Here is a 25,501-nt window from a genome sequence, read left to right as displayed (position 1 = left end):
CACGTCATGGTTCCAAGTTGGTGATAGGCCTACTTCTGGTTAAAGCTATGTTTTTAATCTGTATCATGCATAAAATGATAGTGTAAGACATTAATTTAGTTCTTCAAGACATTGGTTCACATCTTATTTTTAGAAAATCCTGAACTTTGTGTGTATATTTCATATTGTTTCAGATAGGCCTGTGGATAAAGAAAACGAAAAGTTGTGCAGCTTCATTCAAGATATCTGTGACAGGAAAATAATTTGATTAATGTCTTGGGGAGGTTGATATAATACATGTCAGCATATTGGACAAAATTAAGATTCACTTTTTTGAGTCATGATTTTAGGGTGCATTTTTTTTCTTCAGGATTTAAGAATATGAACCGATTTCGTAGACCGTGTGAAAAATGGGATGGACTTGCTTGCAGCTCAAAGTTTTTAAAGCAGTTAAAGTAAATGAAAATCTGCATTGTTTCTGGCAAAAATATTTCATCTTACTTTGTGACAGATTATAATTACACATCAAGAAAATGATTTCATATTTTACCCTTTTCCTTTTTATTTCCTTTGCTTTTCTTCTCTTCTAAATTTCCCCCTCAGTTTTAAACATTTTATGGGGAGGCAAGTCCCTCATTTGTACGCTGGAGATTTTCAGAGTCAGTTATTTGTATCCAGACAAATTGGAAAGTTTTCAATGTTGATTATAATAAATTATTACATGAACAAATTATTTTTAAATATGTGAAGATAATATAAATCACGGTCTAGAGCGGGTATAATTATCAAGAAATCTTGTCGTAGAGGGCTTCCTCAAACAGCGGCTGCGCCAGCTGCCGCGCCAAATGTAATCTACATACTTTATACCGGTACACTAGCTCGCTCTATCCACCGGGTTTGTGCTTGGCCTGGGCGCCGGCACTGCTGGCCAGGGCCAGTGGCAGAGTCCCGATAGCTCCTCTACCTCCGCTATTTTCGAGCCGGCGACGCGTCGACGTGCTCGATGCTGCGCTGCCCCGTTTATCGACGAAGGATTCGACTGAATTAATTGAGGTTACTATTTGGGATCGACTCACTGGAGTCAGGAAATTCGATTAAACCATGGCTGGAACACTGTCACCGGAAAAACTGACCGAACTGAAGCAGATTATTCATAACCAGCTTAATCAGGTACGGTAGATCTAGTATTCAAGTTAGACAATAAAAAATTTAGATGATTTATTTCAGGATTCAGAATGTCATGTCATGAATTGAATGTTGTTACACCTCCAGGCTCCACTAAAAAATAGAAAAAAAATATGGAGGGAGAATGTTTATCAAGTAATCTAACATAAAGAGATTTAGGAAGGAAAAGTTGGGGCCTTATCTTCATCCAAGTCACTGGGGACAAACTTCAGACACACCTCAAATATCAACAATCTTTCTAATCTAGGCCTATAAGGTAGTATAGACTTATCAATAAAGACAATATAGGCCCTAATTAATAGTATGGTCTGGAATTCACAGTTGCGACTTGCGGTTGGAAGATTTTCAAAAGTAATCTAGACAGTCATGACAGTCAGTAGACCAAAAGCTTCAGTCTGTATTTTCTATTTGGTTGTTCCACTGAACTGCGTTGGCTCCACTCACCAATATAGTAAAATGTCAGAAATTGTTTAATAAATCCACAGAAACGACGGTTATTCCCGTCTATCTAGACAATACTAGTTCGCGATGCCAAACAGTGCGAAGCCTCTCACTGAATGGGGACTTCCTTCCACCACACGTTTTTTTATTGACACAAATGAGTACCAAATATGACTCGGACACTTTTTCAAACAACAAAAAATAGTTATTCTTTTTCTTCTCTCCTGTAATATTCTTCCAAGTTGATGAAACAATCACACGTTTACTAAAACACTATTTAATTTACTCCTCGTGATCCGAGTCCCTTTCCCGTGTTGAGTCTACCAACTTCCCATAGCATAGGACTTAGGAGGGGACTCAGATAATGAGGAATATGCTATTAGGGCCTACTCGTTATCCGAGTCCCCTCCTATATGGGAAATTGGCAGTCTCAACACGGAAGGGGACTCTGATCACGAGGAGTAATTAGACAGTTAAATAGTGTTTTTAATGTGATTTTTATTGATCAATGTTAATGATACATATTATCGAGAATATTCTTATCATCTCTAGGAAACTGTCTAAAACTGTGGCAGAGTGGTTTTGAAGAGAGAAATGAGGGTCTATGAAAATCAACAGGTTAATAACTGATTTGTATTTTTAGGGGAGGGGACTTAAGGACGTTCCACAGTTATGTTTGTGCGCATTATGATCTGCGCATAGTTTACACTCTGCGCGCTGACGTCACAATGGATGAACATGTGATTAATTAGCTGCGGGTGTGAGCTGATTTTTCTCATCTTCTGCACTTTAACTGTAGATCCGATGCGTTATTTCATGAAGCTAAAAAATGGAATTATTTCATGGACCATTAAAAAAAAAAAATCTCTACAATTTCAAAATACTTCACTCTGCAGTGCTGCCAAGAATCACGAATATTACCCCGAGTTTGAATAAATGGTAGAGTGTTTTTTATTTTTTCTTCACATAGATACAAAGCATTCGGCGCATTTTTTGTGTTTTAAAAAGCACATTTGCTCTAATAAAAATGCTGATAGTTTAAAAACAAGCACATGAACCCCTATTTTTTAATGTTTGTACCTCTTAGGTATACCTACCTCTACAACTCTGCAAATTTTGGTGAAAATGACATGGATTTTTAATAAAGTGCAGCATTTATTGTACGTTTGTAGTTTGTTACTGAAATTTTACATTTTTTAGATTGGGATTTTGTTATCTCTTACGCAGTTTTTAAGAACTGACAGTGCTGTTAAACTTAAAATTGCAAACAAATAGCACTATAAATAAATTCTCCATTCTAACGATACAATTATTAACTCTCTTGCGAAATTTGATGACCTTTTCATGTATTTTGACTGAGTAATAGAGGTTTAAACTCATTGTAGTAATCTTGGGCGGTCTAAAAATGCCAAATTCTTTTGAATGCGCAATTCTTAAGAACATCAATTTGGGTGAACTTTGAAGCTCTATAGCGAAAAATCAAACACATGGACCTATGTTAATTTTTGCATATTTCGAATATTAAGGTTCTTAAGTATCAATGTGCAAAGTTTGGTGAAAATGACATGGATTTCACTTTAACTGTGGAACGTCCTTAAATCACGACTCATACTCATAGTACTCTTCGTTATCGAAGTCCCCTCCTATGGGAAATTAGACAGTTTTAACACGGGAAGGGGACTCGGATCACAAGGAGTAATAAAATCAATTAAATAGTGTTTTTAATGATTCTTATTATCGAAAATATTCATTTATCATCTCTCGGAAACTGTCTAAAAGTGGCAGAGTGGTTGTAGATGAATATCAACAGGTTAATTGCCGTTTTATTTTAGAGGGGGGATTTGGATCACGAGGAATAATTATGCAAAATAAAGCAATGGAGGCTGAAAAAAGTAGATGCATTTCTGATTTGTTGTATTAGGAACCGAAGTAAAGCAATGGAGACCGAAGAGGGAGATGGGTCATTCCATGTCAAATCACCCCCCCAAAATAAAAATTTTAACCTGCCCATTTTTTATTTTGATAAAAATTGGTATACTTGTTTAACTCTTTAAGAGCCATTGGCAGCTATAGTTGCCCATAGCCCCCTAGTGCCACTGGCAGCTATAGTTGCCCAAGTAACTTTTTTTTGTTTAACCAATTTTACAGCCAGAAAATCAACACTATATTTTGTGTTTTTTATGTTGTTATATTGGCAAGGAATTCACAATTGATTTTGTTATATAAAAAATAGTGGTTTACATAGACATTTTTTGAGTAAAATGGCATTTTTGCATCATTATTTTGAAGAGTTGATTTCGGATATTGCCGCGATCTGAATCAAGATTTCCCCTATAGACACGTGTGATATAAAGGTTGTGTGTAGCAATACACGTACTTCTATGGGCAGAGCAAAGGCGAGTGTGCGAAGGCATTCAGCTCAGAATTGACCAATGACAGAGCGGTACGATGTCTCTCAACCAACGCTACTCGCCCATTCGCTATTGTTTTATGAATATTCATGAGCTATCGATCGGTTCTTTTGCATGTGTGTGTGTGTGTGTGTGTGTGTGTGTCACACACACACACACATTTGAGTTTTGACAAAACTCAAATACACACGTTCTTTTGCAGGCCGGTATGGTAGTATTCTTGTGTCAAGGCTTTTTTCTGCCTGCAAATGTGCACGGTTTGGGGGAGATTTTTTGGGGGTAGGGGGGGGGGGGGTGTGGAAAGGTCTTATACTTTGTTTTTTTAGCATTCTCACAAAATAGTTCTCGTTATAAATATATGAGTAAAGAAGGCTGTCATTTCCAACTCTCATCGCACTGCAATCATCACACTCATTATTTATTTATTCATTTATTATTGTTATTATTATTATCATTATTAGTATTACTATTATCGTAATCATTATCATTATTGTTATTGCTATTATTATCATTATTATTCTCCTTCACCTTCTTATTATTAATGTTATTGCCATCAGAATCATCATCATCATCATTATGATTATTATTCAAAAATAATTGTTGTAATCATATCAATTGCATTCCTTCTGCAGCCAAACTCTCTCTTCATAAACTTAAGATCAGGTAAATAACGGTTCATATTCGTTTGTGTTTTTATAGCCCAAACCATAAAAAAAGAATGATTGACATTGTTATGCTTATCAATATCATATTCAAACTTCTCACAAAAATATGAATCATTTAATATTCTCCTCGAATAAAATAGGAAGAAGCAAAACTAATACATGTGATAATTAAAACGGCCGATAATAGGGGAGACCGGGGTTAGTTGGAACATTTTTGACAAAAATGGCTGGAAAATCCAAATAGATTTTATTTGAGAAACAATCAATATATCAGCTTGAAGCATATATCTAAGGGCTTCAAATGTACCCCATAAAATTTTTAACTCTATTATGGTTACTGAAAAAGTCCACCTTGAACAAGACCGTCGCAAACGTTCCAACTTACCCCAATACAGGGTAAGTTGGAACATGGCATGGGGTAAGTTGGAACACTGCATGGTCAATTAATAATTATACTAAAACTACTTAAAACTGTAATATTACATGGTTTTAGCCTATTTGCTTTATTTTATTCAAGTTCAAAATATTAAAGTGTGGATTCGTTGAACTTTCCTATTTTTTATTATACAGCCACTCACGCAAGCAGACTGTGTAGTAGAATTCCGCATATTTGGGTGCGTTTGATTTTACATGCAATTAAGTGTACTATCAGCAATATCATGTACTTCTGCATCAAATTTATAAGACAAAAATTAATTGTTTATATTTTTTTTCATTAATTAATTATGCAAATAAGCATATGAAATTTGCCTTAAATTTGTTGTTTTTTGTATGTTTTTGCCTTTAACTCTATTAAGCTAGTAGAATTTTTGGTGAGAGTATCAATTTTCACATTTATTACAAATATGCACCCAAAATTGCAAAAAATGTAATTTATGTATTTTTTTTTTTTTTTTTGTATTTTTTTTTAAAAATTTTTTTATTTGATTTTTCAGATGAACTTTGTTGGGACTCTTTTGCGATCATAAATAGCATGAAATAAATCTATTTATGATCGCAAAATAATCATACATTCATTACTTTTGGTTGAAAAACACAATTTGCATTGACCTTGTACATGGAATCACGTTTCTGAGCAATTTTGGTCTGAACATGCACGTACAAAATGTTGCGTAATTTCTAAACCTCGCACACAGGCATCGCAAAATTTCGCTCGACCGCGTAGTGACAAAATTTCTCAAGGGGGGCTCAAATTGACCCCCCCCCCAGTTTGATAAGGGTTAATATTGCATTAGGGGCCTACAATAGGCCTTAAATGCACACTCAGACCTAACTGATAAACAAAACAAGTATGGTATACAATACATGTTCAGAAGAGTGTGAAATACTTCATATATTTTTTATCATATATAATGTTTTTATTCATAATTATGTTTGGGGTAAGTTGGAACATGTTCCAACCAGGGCCGTAGCCAGAAGCATTTTGTTGGGGGGGTGTACCAGCTAAATTTGCCAACTAAATTTGGCGTGACAGCGCCAACGTGAGCACAGGGGGAGTCTGATGGGGGATGTGCCCCCCCCTACAATAATCACATGCTAAAAGATTTTGAATTTCTAGAATTGAATTAGTGGCATTTGGTGAATACTTTAAGGTAAATTATACAAAGATATACAAAGATATTTGCACTGCAAAAATAAACATTTTGGATCAAAATAGAAAGGCTAGTTGCTAGTTGCCGTAGTTGCTAACTTGCAGTATAATGCCCTATATGCATTAATAATATCAAAATCAAAGATTTGTTAATTTTTAATTGACCTTCTGTGCAAGATGTCTCAACTAAAATTTCAAGAGTGCTACTGCTAACAGTGGCGTACCGTGGGTCACGGCATTGGGGGCGGCACCAGCAAAAAAATTGATTCATTAAGTGGGCGCGCGAAGCGCGCTCAATTGCCAGGTATACTGACCTAATAGAGACATTTTAAGGACTGTGCCATTAAACGGATATGTATCTTAGTGATCAAATAATGCGAGCGCGAAGCGCGAGCTGAAAATGTTTGATATTCAGTCCTAAAAAGGGACATTATAAGCAAAGTTTTGTAATCACGATATGTACCTATCTCACAAAATAAACAATGCGAGCGCGAAGCGCGAGCTGAAATTTTTTTGTATAACTTAAACCTAAAAAGGGACATTTTAAGGACTATCTTTTGCAATTTATGAAGTGCGTACGTATCTCATCATAGTCATCTAATGCGAGCGCCAAGCGCTTGCTGATTTTGTTAGAATTACACTGGTACATGAAGCACTTTTTGTGGTCATTGTAAGCGCTTAGAGACATTCTTTGTGATAAGCGCTATATAAATGATGTTAATTATTATTATTATGATACGTATTTCACTAATGAAATATTGCGGACGAGAAGCGCGAACTGACAATTTTTGAAATTCGGACCTGAAGAGGGGCATTCTATGGCTTGTTTGTAGGAATTAACTATTTCACTAATTAAGTGATGCGAGCGCGAAGCGCGAGCTGAAAATTTGTTATAATTAGATCAGAAAAAGGGAAATTTTAAGGACTGTCTTTAGGAATTCGTCCACTGCAAAAACGCCAGTGTTGATTTAACACCACTACCAGCCCGGTATCTATATCGGTCCACACCAATGCGAAGGTAAGCACGGACTGGAAATGTTTTATTAAGGCCTTAAAAGGGGGCAATCACTTTAAGCATATAGTCATGAAAAGGCATATGTCACTACATAAAACAATAATAACTTGAAGTGCGAGGAGATAATTTGGTGCATAATCTTTATGGACTTAAAATACAACAGGACTATATATCTCATTAGTCAGACAATGCAAGCACCAGGAATGATGCAACCCCAACCTGCCCCCACTCCCACCCATCCCCACCCCAATCACATTCTGACACCATAAATTAAACAAAATTCTTCGGCGACAGAATTTAGTAAAAATAACTTAGAACGTTTTTGTGTTGTAGACTTGTCTTCACGAATTTGCCAACTGCAGAGTTACCAGTTTTTTAAGTCTTGTGTTCTGTTCTTTTCAGATCTGAAACGGGGCAGTACGTGTACATCACTTTGCTGACTGGTAGAGTGTATAGTGTTCTGCCACTTTAATAGGCCCACTTTATTATTTGCCAACTATACTTTGGCTTTGATTATTCAACTTAAACCTTGGAAATTCATCCCACCCCATATTTATTTACCTAGTCTTGCCTCTAATTTTACCAAACGAATGTGTTTGTTAAATCGTCAATAATTGTGGTATAATTTGCAAACTCACAAGCTTGTTTATATTGGGGGAGGACCGGGGGCTTACTTTGTGTGTTATTATAGCTCCATCTGTTTTGTCCTTTGTATTTTGCTGACTAGTAGGGCTCTAAGCCTGGCTACACGGACTTGGATTTGCCAACTGGTTGTCAAAGTCGTAACCTTCTTCGAAGTTAGTACCCCTATTTTTCTTTCCTCTTTTTTTTCTTTCTTTCTTTCTTTCTTTCTTTCTTTCTTTCTTTCTTTCTTTCTTTCTTTCTTTCTTTCTCTCTCTCACCCCCTCTCTCCCCCCTCTCTCTCTCTTTCTTTCTTTTTCTTTCTCTCCCCCTCTCTCCTTCTTTCTTTTTTCTCTTCCTTTCTTTCCCTCTTTCTTTTTCTCCCCTATCCTCCATTTTGCCAACTGGAACATGATTTTGCCGACTGCCTTGAATGTTGGGGGGGTGTCACACCCCCCCATACCCCCCTCTAGCTACGGCCCTGGTTCCAACTAGCCCCTTCAATTTTGTTCCAACTAACCCCGGAGGCCCATTTGACGTTTATAAGCTTACAGCACAAAAAAGGGACTTCACCATGGCATATTAATAACCTCATTTTGTAGCTTGGTATAAGTGTCTATTATAACCCCAAAGTGGCCAACATGATCTATAAACTTCTCTGAGATAATCAAACATTTCTGAAAGAGAAAAAAATTACTCAGAAGGTCAAAAAACTAAAATTCCTTTATAACTTCACCAGGCTTGTTGCACATGTGTTGTCTGTAATATGGTGGATGGCTGTTGATAATGGCAATAAATTGAGGGCAGTATTGCAGAAATTTATTTTAAGACGTTAAAGAAAATTACAATGTTTCAACTTACCCCATGTTCCAACTAACCCCGGTCTCCCCTACCGCTTTATTCGTCTCAAGATGTTTTGAGGAAAAGAAAGAAAGGGATACATTAACAAAACCGATCAGACCGACCTGTTAGTTGCTGCATCATTGACGTCACTATCAAGGGGATTTTAAAACGACTTTAGAGAGTAGAAATGAAAATGATAACGATGATAACGGGTTGAATATTACATTTCTTTATACCACGCATATTATTGTACACTATGTTATATGAACAAATGATTTCTTTTACCACGGATAGTGCTACGAGCTGGGGAGGCCCTGGGCGAATGCAGGATTTTTCTGTAGGGGGGCAAATTGTTTTCTCTTTACCTGGGTCACCCATAAGAAATCAATACCGGAACCTGTGAAAGCATTCAAAAGTCAAATCAAAAGACGCGCGTGAGCCCCGATTTCTATGAACATCCTGTGCTAAATTACTCTCCTAGATAATAGGTCAGAAGGGAGCGCGGATTAGAGATTCCTCATGAAAGAGAGTCTGGGCATCTATTGTTCATGACTTGGTGGCATGACTAAAAGAATGTAGTCACGTAGAATGTTAACAGGTGGCTACTTTGGTCAGACCAGTAATACAGAACAAATAGGCCTATTTTCTTTTTGATAATTTGTATTGATTTTTTTGTTTGTCACTGATTTGCATTCCCTCTTCTTTGATTCACGAAAAATAAACTTTTTTTTCTTACTTCTGTGCACTTTGCCAAGAACGCCCATATTATTTTGTGGGATTTTATACCCCAAACTTGTAAGTATTGGATCTGTCCGACCCCTCTTTATCTTTATTTCAATATATCATCTTTAGTTCTTTTATATTTTGTCTCCTTCTGACTGGCTATAACTTTGTTTGTTACACTACGAATAAAAAAATTACAGAGTCTTATTTTGAAGACTACACGAATGAAAAGGTACGGTTGGCCTCACTTTGAAGATACATGGCTCTAATATATTATTTGCGTGGGGATCGCAGCTGTGCTGTGATTGGTCACTTGATCGGCGACAATGCCCTTTTTTGGAACAGGTCGCTTTATCGTACTTCAGAGGAAATAACTTGAATAGCAAAATAGTATTTTATTCAAAAGAGCATTATTTTTCGTCATTTTTTTTTGTTCAATTTCATTAATAGATACGTCATTTGAAAGGGTAAACATTGAACTTTCATTTTATCTTCTTAATTTCTTGGTATCTCTACAATTCCTCAGGTTATTTATTCTTTGAAATGTTCATGAAATCATAATTTTCTAGGTTTTACTTATCGAAAAAAAAAACGATGTAAAATATTAAATCTTTTGTCCAGTTTTCCAAACGCGAATATGAAAGATAATAACAAGACCATAAAGCCCATGAACCATGCATCATTTCATGTGTAGAAGGTTTTATTCTACAACGTAGGGGTAAAGAATTATGACCGTTTTAAAATCAGTCGCTGCTCATATTTCGGTCAATTTAGGGTTCCCTCGAATATCCCTGGCAGTAGAGGGGTATTGGGCCTGGCAGAGTAAGAGTTAATGTGACCCCACAGTACCAAATTTCAAATTTTAGGTCAATCGGGTCAGGGGTTCGTGAGATACGGCCCGTTGAATTTCAAGATTTTTTGGCGAAAATGGGCGTGGCCGCCTACCTTTGAACCCTCATATCTCAAAAACCACTGGGCCAATCTTCACAAAATGGGTATTGTTGGAAAGGGGATTGAATAAGGATTCTAAATCTGCCATCATTTTTAAGATTAGAACATATTGAGGTGTTTTGACACTTTGACCTTGAAATTGACCTTGCGGATCACGTGACCTTTACATTATTTTTCATGAAATGTAATCCCGGACATGTTCTTTACGATAGACCGATGACGGCCATTTGGCTCCTAATGGTGGAGGTTCGACCGACACTTAACAGAGTCTATGGAGAAAAGGGTGCGCACCATCCTCAATTAATTTTTCCTCCTTTTGATGGATGAAAAGGGGCACAACAACAATAGCCAGGAGTCTCCTAGATAGTAAAAATGACTCACCAAAGTGTGCCTACTCGGCATGGAACCAGGGATTGTGCCTATATTATGTGCATTGAGGATTGGCTTTTTATAAATGTTCGCCCCAAAGATTTCTACTTTCCCTGTAAAAGTTCCAGCCCTAAATCGTGTAAATGGGCTAGAACTGAATTTCCGACATTTATACGTTATTGATTTCATTTTTTCAGAGGGTGGCATTATTTTGCCACCCTATGTGTGTCGTAGCTTAGCTACTAACAAAGAGGACAAGATGGTGATGTAAGCATTGGTAAGTTGCATCCCATCTTCTCATAATAAATTTATGTTTTTCTTGATTTACATGTATATGTGTTAAAAAACGAAATCAATAATGTATAAATGTCAGAAATGAAGTTTTAGCCCTAAATCATGTCAATGGGCTAGAAGAACCTCTACAGGGAAAGTAGAAATCTCAGGGGTGAAAGTTAAACAAAAGCCAATCCATCACACACATGATGTACGGTAGGCACAATACCTGGCTCCGTGGAGAGTACCGTAAGCACACGTAAGTGAATGATTTTTCCTCCTTTACTCTCTTACTGATTAGACTTTTCGATAACTTTCCGATATCACGGCCAGTCTATGTGAGCATTAAGTTCAGAATTCTGCAGAAAGACAATTATATTATCAATACGAAGACAAATGTAGCGGCTTCCCAATCTTGAGTCTATGTATTGGTGAGTGGAGCCAACGGAGTTCAACAGAATAACCAATGTACAGAGAGTAAAGCTTTTGGTCTAAGCCCCGGGCTGCCGCAGTCAGGCAGTAAAATTAACTTTAAACTTCAGATGTAAACTTCCGTTTCCTTTTCTGTTGAACTTGGCCTGAAATGATTTCGAAATGAGTTTGTATAGAATCCAATTTAATCAATGACAACCCAGGCTAAGATTACAAGTAACGTCTATAAAAAATAATTGTTATGAATGGCAGTTTTTTGTAATTTTTGTTTAAAAACCCACAGGCAGGCATGACATAGTGACCCTTGGCCATTTTTCAGATTTTATTTTCAGAGGGGAATATCATGCCTGCACAGGGAATCGTAATCAATGAAAATTATATATATATATATCGTTTTATTGTCCAACTTAATGGAAATCAAGAATTAACGCAAGACCTGAATGTATATAGTCTTCTTCATCAGACGTATTGCTGACGTTCTGCGTGGCAGCATCGTACCGACTCTTAAAGGCAAAGACAGAAGCTGCAGTCTCAACCTAACTTAAGGTTATTCCCCAAAAGCCATTATCTTTTTCCTTCAATTGTTCTTTGATATCTATAGATGGATGTCCAGACTCGCATCCGAGATATTCTATCTGAATCCCTACAAGATGATGGAGAAGGGACTGGGTTTGGAGAGACAGAGCTCCTGGATGCGGTCCGCCAACGAGGCTTGGTCGAGGAGATCATGGCAAGGCTTGAAATCGGTGGAGAAGGAAGGAGCAGCTTTGGGGCAAAGGTCGTGGGTCAGCCTTCAAGGGGTCAAGTCAAGAAGCCAGCTACTCACTTTCTTGATAAGGAGGGTCCATTGACTTCAGTTCCCCTGAAGAAAGGTTTGTATGCTACAATTGTGTCTGAAAATTTGAAGAATGTCTACACAGACATATTATTTTCAAGTTTGGTTCATTATCTTAAGAAGACGTTGAAGAAGAGTTTGTTTTTTAATGCTTGTAAACTCAAATGAGTTTGAATCGAATGATTGCTCAATAATTTTATATATGCCTTCATTTCCTACAGCCAACATAGACCCCACTCGACGCCAGTTGTACCTCCAGATCCTTGGTGGCAAGGCATTCCTGGAGCACTTGCAGGAACCAGAGGCCTTGCCCGGTCAAACCACATCAAACTTCTCAATCCACATTCACTTTAGGGGTCAGAGGTTCAAATCTAGACCGGTCTCTTGTGCCTGCGAACCAGACTTTCAGGAGGGTTTCGTACTCGAGATGCACAGGTGGAGTGGAGGTAAGAAAGAGACTCTGATAATCTTCCTCCAGTTGAATTTTCCTGTTATATCTTCAACTCTTGACATTTTTCCATTCTGAATGTTTCTTCACCTATACTGTAAAGAAATTTGGTTTTTAGTGTTTACTCCTTTTCTATGTCATTCCCTACTGCTTCATGTAATACTGTTATTGACAGGTTTTCCAAAGAATCAATCATACTGGATGTACATACAGTATACCTGCAGTTCTTAAATGATGTAAAGCTGTGAGGTTAGTTTAGTGCTGATGCAGCTCACCTGAGGTCATTGCAATGTCTGACAAGCATTAGGCTTTTGCCCGTAACATTTGCGTAACATTGTGATTACCCAAGAAGCTTGCATCACAACTGACATAACAAATTCAAACCTGTGTATTATTTGTTCTATAAAATGGGTCGGCAGTAGTAATTTGTAGTGGAAAATTTGTTACAAAACCACTCGGAATTTCCTTGGACCACACAAATGCCCCTCCAACTTCATATCCAGGTGTAATTGATATGAATGTTTCAGCCCAAGGAGTAATACAGTTCAAATGCATTAATTATCTTCACAGGAGATGCTGCAAGAATGGCAGATGCTGGAACCCTCCTTTCACTTGCTGATCCCATCCACTTGGTACTCATCAAGACGGATCCTTCAGGAGAGACGTCTCTTTTGTCATCACACTTTCTTGAGTGGAGAACTGTTCTTAGCACCCCTACCGGCAGTCAGAACATTCCTGTCGAGCTTTTAGGTGTAGGTAGGTTGACGGGTGATCCGTCGTCTTGCTTTCATGATTACTCAAGAACTACGGGCTGGCATTAGTTTCAGGTGAGGTTTGAAGTTTGACAGAATAAGGAAATATTTCATGGGAGCAGTTTGTTGCTGGATCAGTTGTTTTAGGATTAATATTCATGAAATATCAAGCCAATACTAGATGGTTCAAGTCCAGGTTCACCAGATGGCATTTAACAGCAGCCCTTAACACAGACTGCCAGAAATATGTTGTACTCCCAACGCCAATCGAACACCAGCCTCATTTCAAGTACGGTGTTGGTGTCCGTGTTGCCAACACCAGATTTTCACACTACTCGTCGTTTACATAACCCGATGTATGTTTTCCTTTTTTTATCCAGGTTCTGAGTCTAAGGTTCCAGTGGGTATTCTAGAAGTCAAGTTGGAATTACTGCCTAAAATGGACCAACTCCTGACTGACGAAGTTGTTGCTACTCAGGTAAGGTATAAACCATTGCCTGATAATCAGGATGAGGCTTTTTGTGTATTAGACCTGGGCCAAGTAACACAAAGGTTAGTGATTAAAGTGGAATCCAGCCTTGGCCATAAAATGTTGTGTTGGGAAGGAGAAAAATAAATTAAACAGAATGGTGAAAGTTTGAAAGAAATCGGACAAGCAATAAGAAAGTTATAGCCGTTTTAAAATTGAGATCTGTAAGACCATGTATATTTCAAATTGGCAACTGGGTAAGTAAATTATGACAAGGGGCAAGGACAACTTTCCCATAGGCCATGTACTTTATTATCAGGGATTTGTGGTTTTCTCCTAAGTACCCATTCCCCTTGGGCAGTAATCTAAATATAACCCAGGTAGTATATTGTTTAATGTCCTCATGAAAGAAAAATATAATTTGAAATAAAACTTTTGGGAAAAATGACATTTCAGCCATAATATGTATTGGAGTACATGGAAGAGTAGTCCTTGCCTTACATCACTATGACATCCCATATGCGGCCAATTTGAAGTCTCCATGAGTATAGTGAATACCAGTATTAACAACTTTTAAAAATTCATAACTTTCTTGTTGCTTGTCCAATAGTGTTCAAACTTTCACCTGTCAACTTGTCTGATTTTTCTTTTTCTTATAAAAACAAGTTTTTATTTGGGTTGGATTCCCCTTTAATCACTAATTTGAAAGAACAATGTTCATTGGTTCCCAGTCAGTCTTTTGAGCAAAATGCACATGCAACAATGATCTTGATAGGCCATTACATTTCATTTTATTTAGCGATGAATTGCTAACCTTTGTGTTACGGGGTCCTGGGGCTTGTTTCGTAAAGCTGTTTGTAAGTTATGTCTTGTTAACTGCTTTACAACCCTCCTTGTGCTAGATGACATGCCCAAATTGTTCACTCTGATAATTAAAGGACAAGTCCACCCCAACAAAAAAAAAAAAATTTGAATAAAAAGAGAAAAATTCAACAAGTATATTACTGAAAAATTCATCAAAATTGGATGTAAAATAAGAAAGTTATGACATTTTAAAGTTTCGCTTCATTTAAAAAAACAGTTATATGCAAATCTCGGTCAGTATGCAAATGAGGGAACTGATGACATCACTCACTCACTATTTCTTTTGTATTTTATTATATGAAATATGAAATACTTTGATTTTCTCGTCATTGTCATGTGAAATGAAGTTTCATTCCTCCCTGAACACGTGGAATTCCATTATTTTAACATTCTGTGCTTCAGGCAAGGAGGTCCTAATCGTCAAATTCGTAAAAATTGAAATATTTTTTAATTCAAACAATAAGAAACAAAAGAAATAGTGAGTGAGTGACATCATCGACTCTCTCATTTGGATGTAACTGGCTCGTTCATATAAATATTTTGTTAAAAATAAGTGAAACTTTGAAATATCATAACTTTCTTATTTTACATCCGATTTTGATGAAATTTTCAGCATTGTGCTTGTCTGATTTTTCTCTATTGATTAAAATCAACATTTTACTGAGGTGGACTTGACCTTTAATATAAGGGGAGTGCTTTTCCTGGACACTAAATCGGATTTTGAAAAAATATTGAGTTGTTTATTCAGATGCGTGATAATAATAAAAATTTTAATCTAAATAATGATCAATTTCACTTTTGCTTTGATATGATTCAGATTCTGAGATAGCACCTTAGAAAGGGTCACCAGTCATGCTTACAGGGGAAGTTCACCCTGGCATGAAGTTGGTTTTAATAATAAGCAGAAAATGAAAATAATGTTGGGGAAGATTTGGCAAAGATCCATCAAAGATTAACAGTGTTTATTGTGTTATGGATGTTTGAGTTTTGGTTTTGTGATATCATATGCAAGCAGCTCCCTATTGGTAATGTGCTAAACAAAATCCATAAATAGTTGAGAATGTTTTTTCTTACCAATTAATTATATCATCAGACACATTATTTTGTATGTGTATGCTTCTTCAGCATAAGCAATTTATTGATTTCCATTATTGTAGGCTTGTACTGTAAATATGCATTTTAGATAAAGTTAACCACTGTTTGTGAGGATCTATCAAGCTAATCATACCAAGTCATGTAAATAAAAGAATCTTGAAATTTCAGATATCGTTGGAGAGAAACCGAATTGCTGAGCGAGAGCGACTGTTCTTGGTATATGCCAAGCAGTGGTGGAGAGAGTTCTTACAAATCAGACCTACTCATCAGAACAGACTAGTCAAAATATTTGCTCAGGTTAGTATCAATTTATTTGTTCTATTTTACCAAAGAACAGGATCTTGAAGCACCATTGCATAAAACAAATGATGCATGTCTTCCTTCGTTCATGACAGCTCTATCTGCTCAAGTTGAGGCTCTGTTTAATCCATGGCGCTTGGCCTAAAATTTTGTGCAGTAGTTTGAAAAGAGCCTGAACTCGAGTTTGTATAGATTGTATAATGACCTTATTTGTAAGCATCATTTGTATGATTATTTCAATAATTATGTTTTAAGTTGATGGGGTTAATGGTGGTGAAGACTGCTGTGCAAACATTTCACTTGAATTAGGTGGTCTGAATATGTAGCCTACTATGACTTTTATACTGGAGGCCCTCTCTCTCACGGTAAATTGCCAATTCGTCTACTGCCTACTCATCCACTCACCACATGGTCTACTTTCATTTAGTCTAATGCCATTCCGTCCATCAACATTTCGTCTAACAACCATTTGGTCCAATCATCACTTCATCTAATCACCTTTTCGTCTATGACCATTTTGTCTCATAAACAGCCGGTCTAATATCCATTTCATTTTCATTCATTTTGCACAATTAACACTTAGTCCAATTAGACCAAATGGTAAAATGACTAAATGGCTATTGGACCAACTTCTTATTAGAAGAAATGGTGAGTGGACGACTGGGTAATAAGACAATGTGGATAGTGGACGAACTGATGGTAGACCAAATGATAGTAGTCGAGTTGACAATTGGACGAATTGGCATTAGAAGAATCGGAAATAAACCCCTCACGAGTTTTATATACATGTGCTAGTCTTGTCTTGTGTGAGGATCACTTGTTCATCAAAGTTTCACTCAGGGTCTGTGCCTGCAGAGTAGGTGAAGACAATAATGATAATACTGATTCTAGTGGTTTTACGTCCTTATGCAGAGCAATCCAGTATTTGATCAAGCCTAATCCTTTTACTTTATTTCTTCTTTTCTGTAATCAGGATGAGAATGGAGTGAACAGACCGGTGTGTGCCTTCGTGAAGCCAATGCGTGGGGGACGTCTCCTTGACTCTGCCCGTCATGCAGCCCGCTTCGTCAGTATCATAGGCTATGAGAGAGTATCTGCTGTAGGGGGTGGCCAACCTAGAGAGATGTGGAGTAGTGTCCATGCCTTCCTCTCCAAAAACAAAGGGGTATGTTTCACATGATGGTTGATTTTTTAGTACACTGTCCAGTATACTATCAATCCTGACATCACCTTCATTTTAAAGGGAAATGCCAGTTGTAACACAAAATGAGTTCAAACATAATCCAACAATAAGACCACCCGAGTGTTTGTCATACCTGCCAACCATTCCGATTTTGGCGGAATTATACCGATTTTTTAGCCTCCATTCCGAATTCCGAATTTTTAAACCAAAATTCCGATTTTTAGGTCAATCAATATAGTGTTGAAATTATTGAAACGGCTGTATGATGCGACTAACGCATAAGCGGCTGTAACATACGACTAACGCATAAACAACTGGGGCGCACGGCTAAGTGCTAAGTGCACAGTTCCATTGCAATTGCATGTGAAAATTACGAGCAGCGGCCACAGCGGCGCGGCCGATATTAGCGTTGACTTCCGGAACAAAATGGCGGCTGACATCGGCTCGCGAAAGTGCCAGTTTTCAGTGAGGACACGTTTTCAAAATCCACGAACATCGGAAAAACCGTGAAAAATTCACTTTTTTAGACCCCTTGTTTCCTAACTACGATGTATAGAATTAAGGATGGTGATATTTTTGACGCGAAATATGGTGATTTAGTAAGATAATTTCACTTTTTATTCGAGGTTTTGCTCTTTTCGCCGGATGATTTTGTATTGTGGAATGAGTTAGTGAATGAGTCGTGTACTGGTGTCTAGAGTGTGTTGGTAATATCATTGATGAGTCTGCTTACCGGCGCCTGCTTACCCGGCCGATCGGCCGCGCCGTGCACATCGGGAGGCTCTGCCGCAGTTACTCAAGTTTATCCCTACGCAATGTTAAATTGATCTGTACTTTATTTTTTCGAATAATTGTCAAATTTGTGAGAAAGAAAGCGGCAATTATCAACTTTCGAGTCAAGTTGATCCATCGGAGCCGAACGCCAAATCTACTTGCTTCGCTTGCCTAAACTCCCGGCGCCCGAGTTGCAGCGCCTCAGCCTCCCAGTCTCATCGGCGCACCGCAAGTGCAGTGGTGGGTGCGGGTCGGGCGTATTCCGCCGTATTACTTCGGCTCCGTTTTTGTCATGGCTGAAAATATGCTTTCTTATGCCAACAAGCACTTATCTAATAAAGGTTATGATATAACCTTGTCCTCAGTCACTACTCCTGTGTGGTGAAATATAAACATGAATAAGATGACAATGTTTGGCTTATTTTGATGCATATGATAGACTTGATATAATTATAAATGATAAATAAATGTTCTGGATCTGGATGTATACGATGCAGGGCCCTCCTGGGCATAAACGCATCGGGTGAGAGAGGGCGGGGTGAGGATTAGAAAGCTCTGTCAATGGCCTTCTTGAATGAGCTTGTCGATGTTGAGTTGATGACAGCGTCACTCAAGTGATTCCATCACTTGTTAGATTTTTTTGCACTCAGTTTTTAATACAGTAGGCTAGGCCAACTTGAATCTGAATTAATGATACAAAATATCCCTTGGCCCAAAACTCAATTGAATTCTTGAAATTAGTTTTTTTCTGATTAAAAAGAGAATCTTTCCAGAAACTTTCCAACAATAGAGGGCCTTACAAAAATATGCTCAAAATCAAATTATTCCTAAATCTATATAGATTTCAATGAAAACAAATCACACCTGAATGAAACTGGGTGTATTTTTTTGTCACAAACGTGATATCTTAAAGACCCTTGTTTTAATGTTTGATTGATAAATGATATTATATTACATATAAGTAGACTAACGTTACATGTAGGTCATCCTGTGGTATGGTTAAGAGGGTAAATTTGCTTTAAAAAGGGTAGGGAAATGCTACTTTTACATGCAGAAAATGCAGAGTCCCTACCATGGGAGGGGGAAACCATCTCGCGCGCGACCCGCTCGGCGCCCTCGTGACTTTGATACTGATTTTTTATTATCAAAGGTTGGCAGGTATGGTTTGTATGTATTAATGAAAAGTATATGCCAAATGGTTCTGGAAGAAAGTGTGTAATTGCTGAGAAATGTGCAAATTAAACACACGATTCCATCAAATGTTGGGTATTTTCCCCAAGCAATATTATTACACTGTACCGCATATGCTTTTCTATGTTAGTGTTCATAAGTATTGTCAGTTTTCACTTAAGATTTCATGATTTCACAAAAATAAGTTTACGTTCATGTTCATGAGAGGTCTATGATGATAGGGTGACAATTAACATTGCTTTTAAAGACTTTCTTATGAAATAATTTTTTGCTTTAACTGCATTCTTTTACCTTTTAAGTTTGGCATTGTGGCAGGTGTTAAAGCTTCCCAACAGTAACTGAAAGTCATATTGTCTATAGTCACACAGTGTAGTAAGGAAAATTGTGAAAAAGATTATCATGTAGCTGTTATTCTTTTAACCCCGACAGGAATTAGACAGCTTCATAAAATGGTGTTTTGGAAGGAATGATTTAAAACAGCATTATTCAGAAGTTAGCTAATGGCATTACATGTATATGTTGTGATATGAAGTATTTTCTGCATGTTTTGTTTAATTTCCCTTTGTGTAATGTTTGCAGATAGTTCATATCATAACAAAACAAAACAAATTTTAGTTTGTTATAATACATTTTGTGAAGTTTGATTATTTCAGTGATTATGTCATTGTAATATTTCCCTGAAATTTACAGATATTTCGAATTAGTATCGTCACTTTCCTATTCTTTTCTCAGAGAAAGAAATGACATATATATTTTCACTTCATTAATTCATATTTTATGTCAAATTCTTTTTCTGTTTTATTTAGGACTGTGAGGATCATGCTGTTTTACTGTGTAACTTCCTTCTGGGATTTGGTCTCAATGCCTTCGTTTGTGTAGGCACAAAGGGCAAAGGTCAGGCTCATTCTTGGGTCATGACCTTGGGGTCAGATGGCCTGGTCACATTTTGGGAAAGCTTGACCTGTCAGAGGTAATATACTCTTGCTTCTTTATAGCGACATTATTAGAAATTTGCATATGTTTATTTTATTCATAGGATTGAGATTTGAAAAGAAAGAGGAATCGCTCTGCATCAGAACGATTTCATGTCAAATGAAATGAAGTCGATGTTAGTTCAGGATATTATTATAACATTCCTTAATCAAATACCAGCTGATTCCAAAGTCCATTGAAGCCTTGGTATTTTCAGTTTATGCTACTGAATTTTGCCCCCTTTTATGCCCTTTCTGTCATTGTATTCATCTAAAACAACTCCATTTGATTGTAATTCTGTGGCATAGTGAATAGGTTTTATTCTATGTAGGATTTATTTCTTGAATGAATGGATTTTTTAGCTAGGTAATCTGATAATATTTGTTAAGTGTTTACAAAGACATATCTGATGTATTTTTAAGTGTATTGCAAATAGTAGATTGTTATTATTAAGGACACTTCTTCATTAGTCCATGTGAATTAAATGCAGATATGCAGTGTATTTAGCACTTCATAGATAGTAGATCTTCACTAACAATGTTACATCATTAAACCATGTAAATTAGATTTGTGGTAGGTTGATTCGCTACATTCATTGATGGACAATTCCAATTCATGTTAGGACATCATTTATTTCTGTCAAGGTACATTCATCAACGAGTGAATCCTAATGATCCCCCATCGGTAGAACAACCTAGACCACAGTACCCGTACAGGACGGTGGGCTGTATCTTCAATCACAAGAACTTCTTTGCCAATTGCCAGGTAGGTAGAATGCATCATACAAATATGTGACGATGGGATCTGGCTAAAACTATTCACATCGAAGGAGCATCACTAGTACCCTTCTCCCAAGGACCAATGGCCCGAGGGAGAATGGTATAATCGATCTTCCTGAGTGTTATATAGGTGTTCTTGAGTTTGGTATTGGCCTATAAACAAATGTCAAATTAGAAAATATATTGACACTGCTTTACCTTCTGGTTGCGAGCCTTAACCCTAATACTCCCGGGGTATTTCAAAACTTGTTATTACTGGGGAAGGGCCATTTATTTTTTTTAATTAATTTATGCGAGAAATCATATATTTTGGTATTTCTCACTATATAAGGCCCCTGGAATAGCAATTTTTGGTACAAATGTCTTCCATAACTCCCTCATTGATTCCTGAAAGAAAAAGATAGGTTGTGGTTCTTTATTTCTTATGTATTTTATTGTTTTTCAATTTTCTTATGTATTTCTTTGTTTTTCGTCAAGCATTTTCAGATGCGAATATGTGGGTGCAGGTGTTTTTTGAATGTGTGTATGGGAGGGTGAGGGTGTGTGTGTGTAATTATTTACACTATATGAAACGATAATGATACTTACAAGAAAAGTATTTACATAAATTGGAATAGCCCCTGATTTTGTCCATAGCATTATACACAGTCATATAGAGAAATAGCGAAATTTAGTGATGTGTTCGCTAAACGTAATCCGACACCCGCACGGTAGGTCCGATAGCTGTAAATTTGGTATCAAAATGTGTGGGAAGGATCACAAAAAAAGTTTCGCTTTGAAATATTGAGACGTTAGGAAGTACCTACAAAAATTCGACCTGGGAGTATTGGGGTTAAAACCATTTCCAAGTCATCTACTACAGTGTATCATCTGTGTAAATCTTAACTTGGGCATTGAGAGAAAACTGTATTCTGCAGTGCTTTGTACAGTACAGTGGTATAATAATGGGTTATGTCGGTTCAGATGTGGATTATAATTGACATTGTGCTTTGATTTCTACATCTTGTTGCAGCCTTCTGACAACGTTGACCCGTGTTGTTTTGATCTGCAAGATTCATCACTCTGGAAGGCTATGAGTGCTGATGCTCTAGCATCTGTCTGTGGGTCATCAAGCATTGTAAGAAATTCCTCTTTTATATTATGGTATTACAGTTACCTCTGTCCAAGAATCCACTTCACTTTAATCGAACAATCACTGTATTCCTTTCGTAGTCTTTATGCATTGACCTGTGATACCCTTTTGTGTTATGAGACTTGACACATAAATTGATCTTCAAATGAAGATGTGTGAGAGACATTTTTTCGAATTTCTCAGGTACTCTGTTGCCATGGTAATGGTATGTATGACAATGAAACAGAAAAGCTTTATGGAGGAAACTACTCTTCCTTATTTTTCACCATGCTCGGGAAAATTGGTACCAGGGAAAAAAATACACGGGGGCGGCGGGCGAATTTGCCCCGGAAATGCCTAAAGTCGCCCTCGAAATCACCTAAAATCATGCTTTCGGGGGCGACATAAAATCTGGAAGTTGCCCCCGAAATTAATGCTGAGCAATAACAACTCAGCGGGCCCCTAGCGCCATATGCTCGAGCTCCACTTGCCATTTAAAAATCATCCAAACTCCGCACTCAAAGTCATGAACAAGCCTTGAAAATAGCTAGGACACAGTTTCAAATTCCCAAGTTGGGTCTTTTTTTCTGTACACTTGGTATGGAAAAAAAATCTACGCAACGGTTGGGAAACAGTTGCATGTATAGGGGTCCATTATTACTACCACCATGTGCAATTTCTAATGCACATATTCCCCTACGGTTATCACAGTTCTGTGATAAAATAATTTGAATTACACAGGAGATAAATCCCAGAGTCTAGTAACCACGCATTGGTGAGTTGTCATTCGGCTTTTCTTGTCAAAACGGAGCCTATTAACATCCAAAATATCTTACCTTATTTGTAAATCTTAACTTAGAAATCATTTGTTTTATTTTTCTCGGGGATGAGGTAAATATCAGACAATAAATCATCAAACAAAGCTCTATAGATATATTGGCGCATGTACTAGCTAGCCAGTCTGAGCTCTGTCTCTCTGTCAGTAAAGGCCTCAATGATGGTGATTTTCTGTTTCAGATAGAGTTTACATTTTAGGTATATTATTCAAAACTGCCAATAAAGTTTGATGATTTCTTCATTGTCATATATATTTAAGTTATTAATGAAAACATTCTCACCAAATTTAGACTCCCCCCATAGAGAAATGCAATTTTCATGGAGATCTGCGTTTTCAAAGAACTTCAGGAAAAGTTAGGGTATATGGGCCTACAGTACAATACATGGCCGAGTAATTGTGCTGGAATAGACGGAGTAGAAATTAGATATTGAATTCATTTCTTTAACTTGCATGTATATAATCCGAGTCCAACTCACAGTCACACCCACACAAACACACACCCACATCCAATATTCTAAGCATGAAAAAAATAAGTTAAAAATAATTTTACAAAAATCATACAATATTAACAATAAGGTAATAATTCATTTAAGTGAACAGGTATCCCTCAAAATAAAAAAAGTAGCATTTGAAAAGAGCCCCCGAAATGCAAAAAGTAGCCCCCGAAAGGTAGAAATGGAGCCCCCGAAATATTACAAAAAATTGAAAATGGAGCCCCCGAAAAAAAACAACCATGGTAGTGGCATATAAATCTCTCTCACATAAGGCCATTTTGATAGGGCAGGGGTATTAATTTGCTTTCAGTAATATTTTTAGTTCCCCTTGTAAATATCACACGATGAAACCCCGATATTTGTGTTTTTGAAAATGAATGTATGAAAGGACTTAGCTCATTGGTAGGTGCTATTCATCTTCAATCTTTTAAAGAATGTTGTAATTCTACATGAACGTGGGGCCGTCTTGCAAAGAGTTCCGATTGTTCCCATCAACTATGGAAATCCATCAATGTCATAATTTTTTTTTACAAAAAATTTGCACAATGTCCTTTGTACCCAAAGAGAAGCACACTGAAATTGAAAAAAAAGCAATGAATGTATGAATTTATAGCACATCTAGAAAATATTTTGAGCAAGCATCCATTTTAAATTAAATGTTGATGTTGCTGGCTTTCCATAGTTGTGGTTTATTAGATCAATCTCGACTCTTTGTAAGACGGGGCCCTGGATTACAGGCTTGTCTCACACTCCCAGGCCTTACATGAATTTTTTTTCCACTTGAGAGAACAATGTAGATCAATGAATTTGTTCCATGAAGCTGTTCGTAGTGTTGTACACTATGAAATGCCAAAATGTTAGCCCAAAGTTATTTTTTGGTGACATATATAAACATACTACAATTGTATTTCAAATTACTTTATATCTCATATATTATGGTAAAAACTAAATTTTGTCCTGAAAATGTTCAATAATTTTTGCATCTTTTATAAAGCATTTGTAAAGGTAAGGTCAATAATGTGAGTTATATTGGAGTATTAGGTAATTCAAGCTTAACAAAAAAAAACAAAAAACAACTAAATTCAATGAAAAATCGAAACATTTATTCATCTGTAAATTCTTTATTGCTGTTGCATTTTTTATTTTGAGGATATTTAACGTTCCATGCTTATAGCAATGTGTTTTTAATTTTCTTTTAAAAAGTCCCTGGAACACTTAACTTTCAATTTTAGTGAATGCATATCAGAAAACTACAAATAAAGATTATATCCTGAAATTTATATCCCTTTCCTTGACCGAGAGATGGTTTTATAAGGAAAATATGCAGGATATGAACAAAATTAAATTTTGTATAAAATCATGAAAGACTATTTCAAATTTGACTAAAATGATTTCATATGCCACCACTTGTCACTCTTAGCCCTTTGTGAAAGCACCCCCTGATGTGTTTGATTTCAGACTCACTGGCCTAACAGCCCACCATTGGTCCCATCTCATCTGGATTCATCCCTGGTTAGCAATGAACTGGAGCTGCAGCTTAGAGCTCTCACCATGGACCACAGGAAGGTGAGGTCATATTCATTTTTAATTGTTCAGTTCAATTTTATTTCACTTCGCAATAAATGTACGCCTACATGACAAATGTATTGCAACGGTAAACAATTCACTCGTAAAACACAGTAAATATATGAGAACATAAATAGCAACACTGAAAAGGAGAACACTTCCAAAGTTGCTGACAGAAAGGCACTGCCCTTATGGTGGGCCCTAATAATATCAACCCATTGGATGCGTGGTAGTGCTGTAGCCGAACCGCCGAACCGAACGGTAGTTCGCCGAACATGGCACTTCCGAACAGAACCGAACCGAACACTAAGACTTGGTTCGGAAGTTCGGC

At 37.0% G+C, this 25,501-nt stretch overlaps 1 protein-coding gene across 1 annotated transcript; it reads left to right on the top strand.

Annotated features, from left to right (window-relative positions):
- Positions 1 to 1,080: 1,080 nt before the first annotated feature.
- Positions 1,081 to 25,501, top strand: LOC129278627 (centrosomal protein of 76 kDa-like). The gene is made up of 11 exons (XM_064095669.1): positions 1,081 to 1,149; positions 12,101 to 12,371; positions 12,556 to 12,780; positions 13,353 to 13,538; positions 13,915 to 14,012; positions 16,131 to 16,259; positions 17,236 to 17,427; positions 20,217 to 20,380; positions 21,027 to 21,147; positions 22,174 to 22,278; positions 25,063 to 25,501. Exons 1-11 carry the CDS (start codon positions 1,081 to 1,083, stop codon positions 25,240 to 25,242), a joined length of 1,740 nt encoding a protein of 579 aa, XP_063951739.1. The 3' UTR covers positions 25,243 to 25,501.

The sequence above is a fragment of the Lytechinus pictus genome, chromosome 2 (genome assembly GCF_037042905.1).
Source record: "Lytechinus pictus isolate F3 Inbred chromosome 2, Lp3.0, whole genome shotgun sequence".
In the NCBI taxonomy this organism is placed as follows: domain Eukaryota; kingdom Metazoa; phylum Echinodermata; class Echinoidea; order Temnopleuroida; family Toxopneustidae; genus Lytechinus; species Lytechinus pictus.
This window is presented reverse-complemented; position numbering and strand designations above follow the sequence as displayed.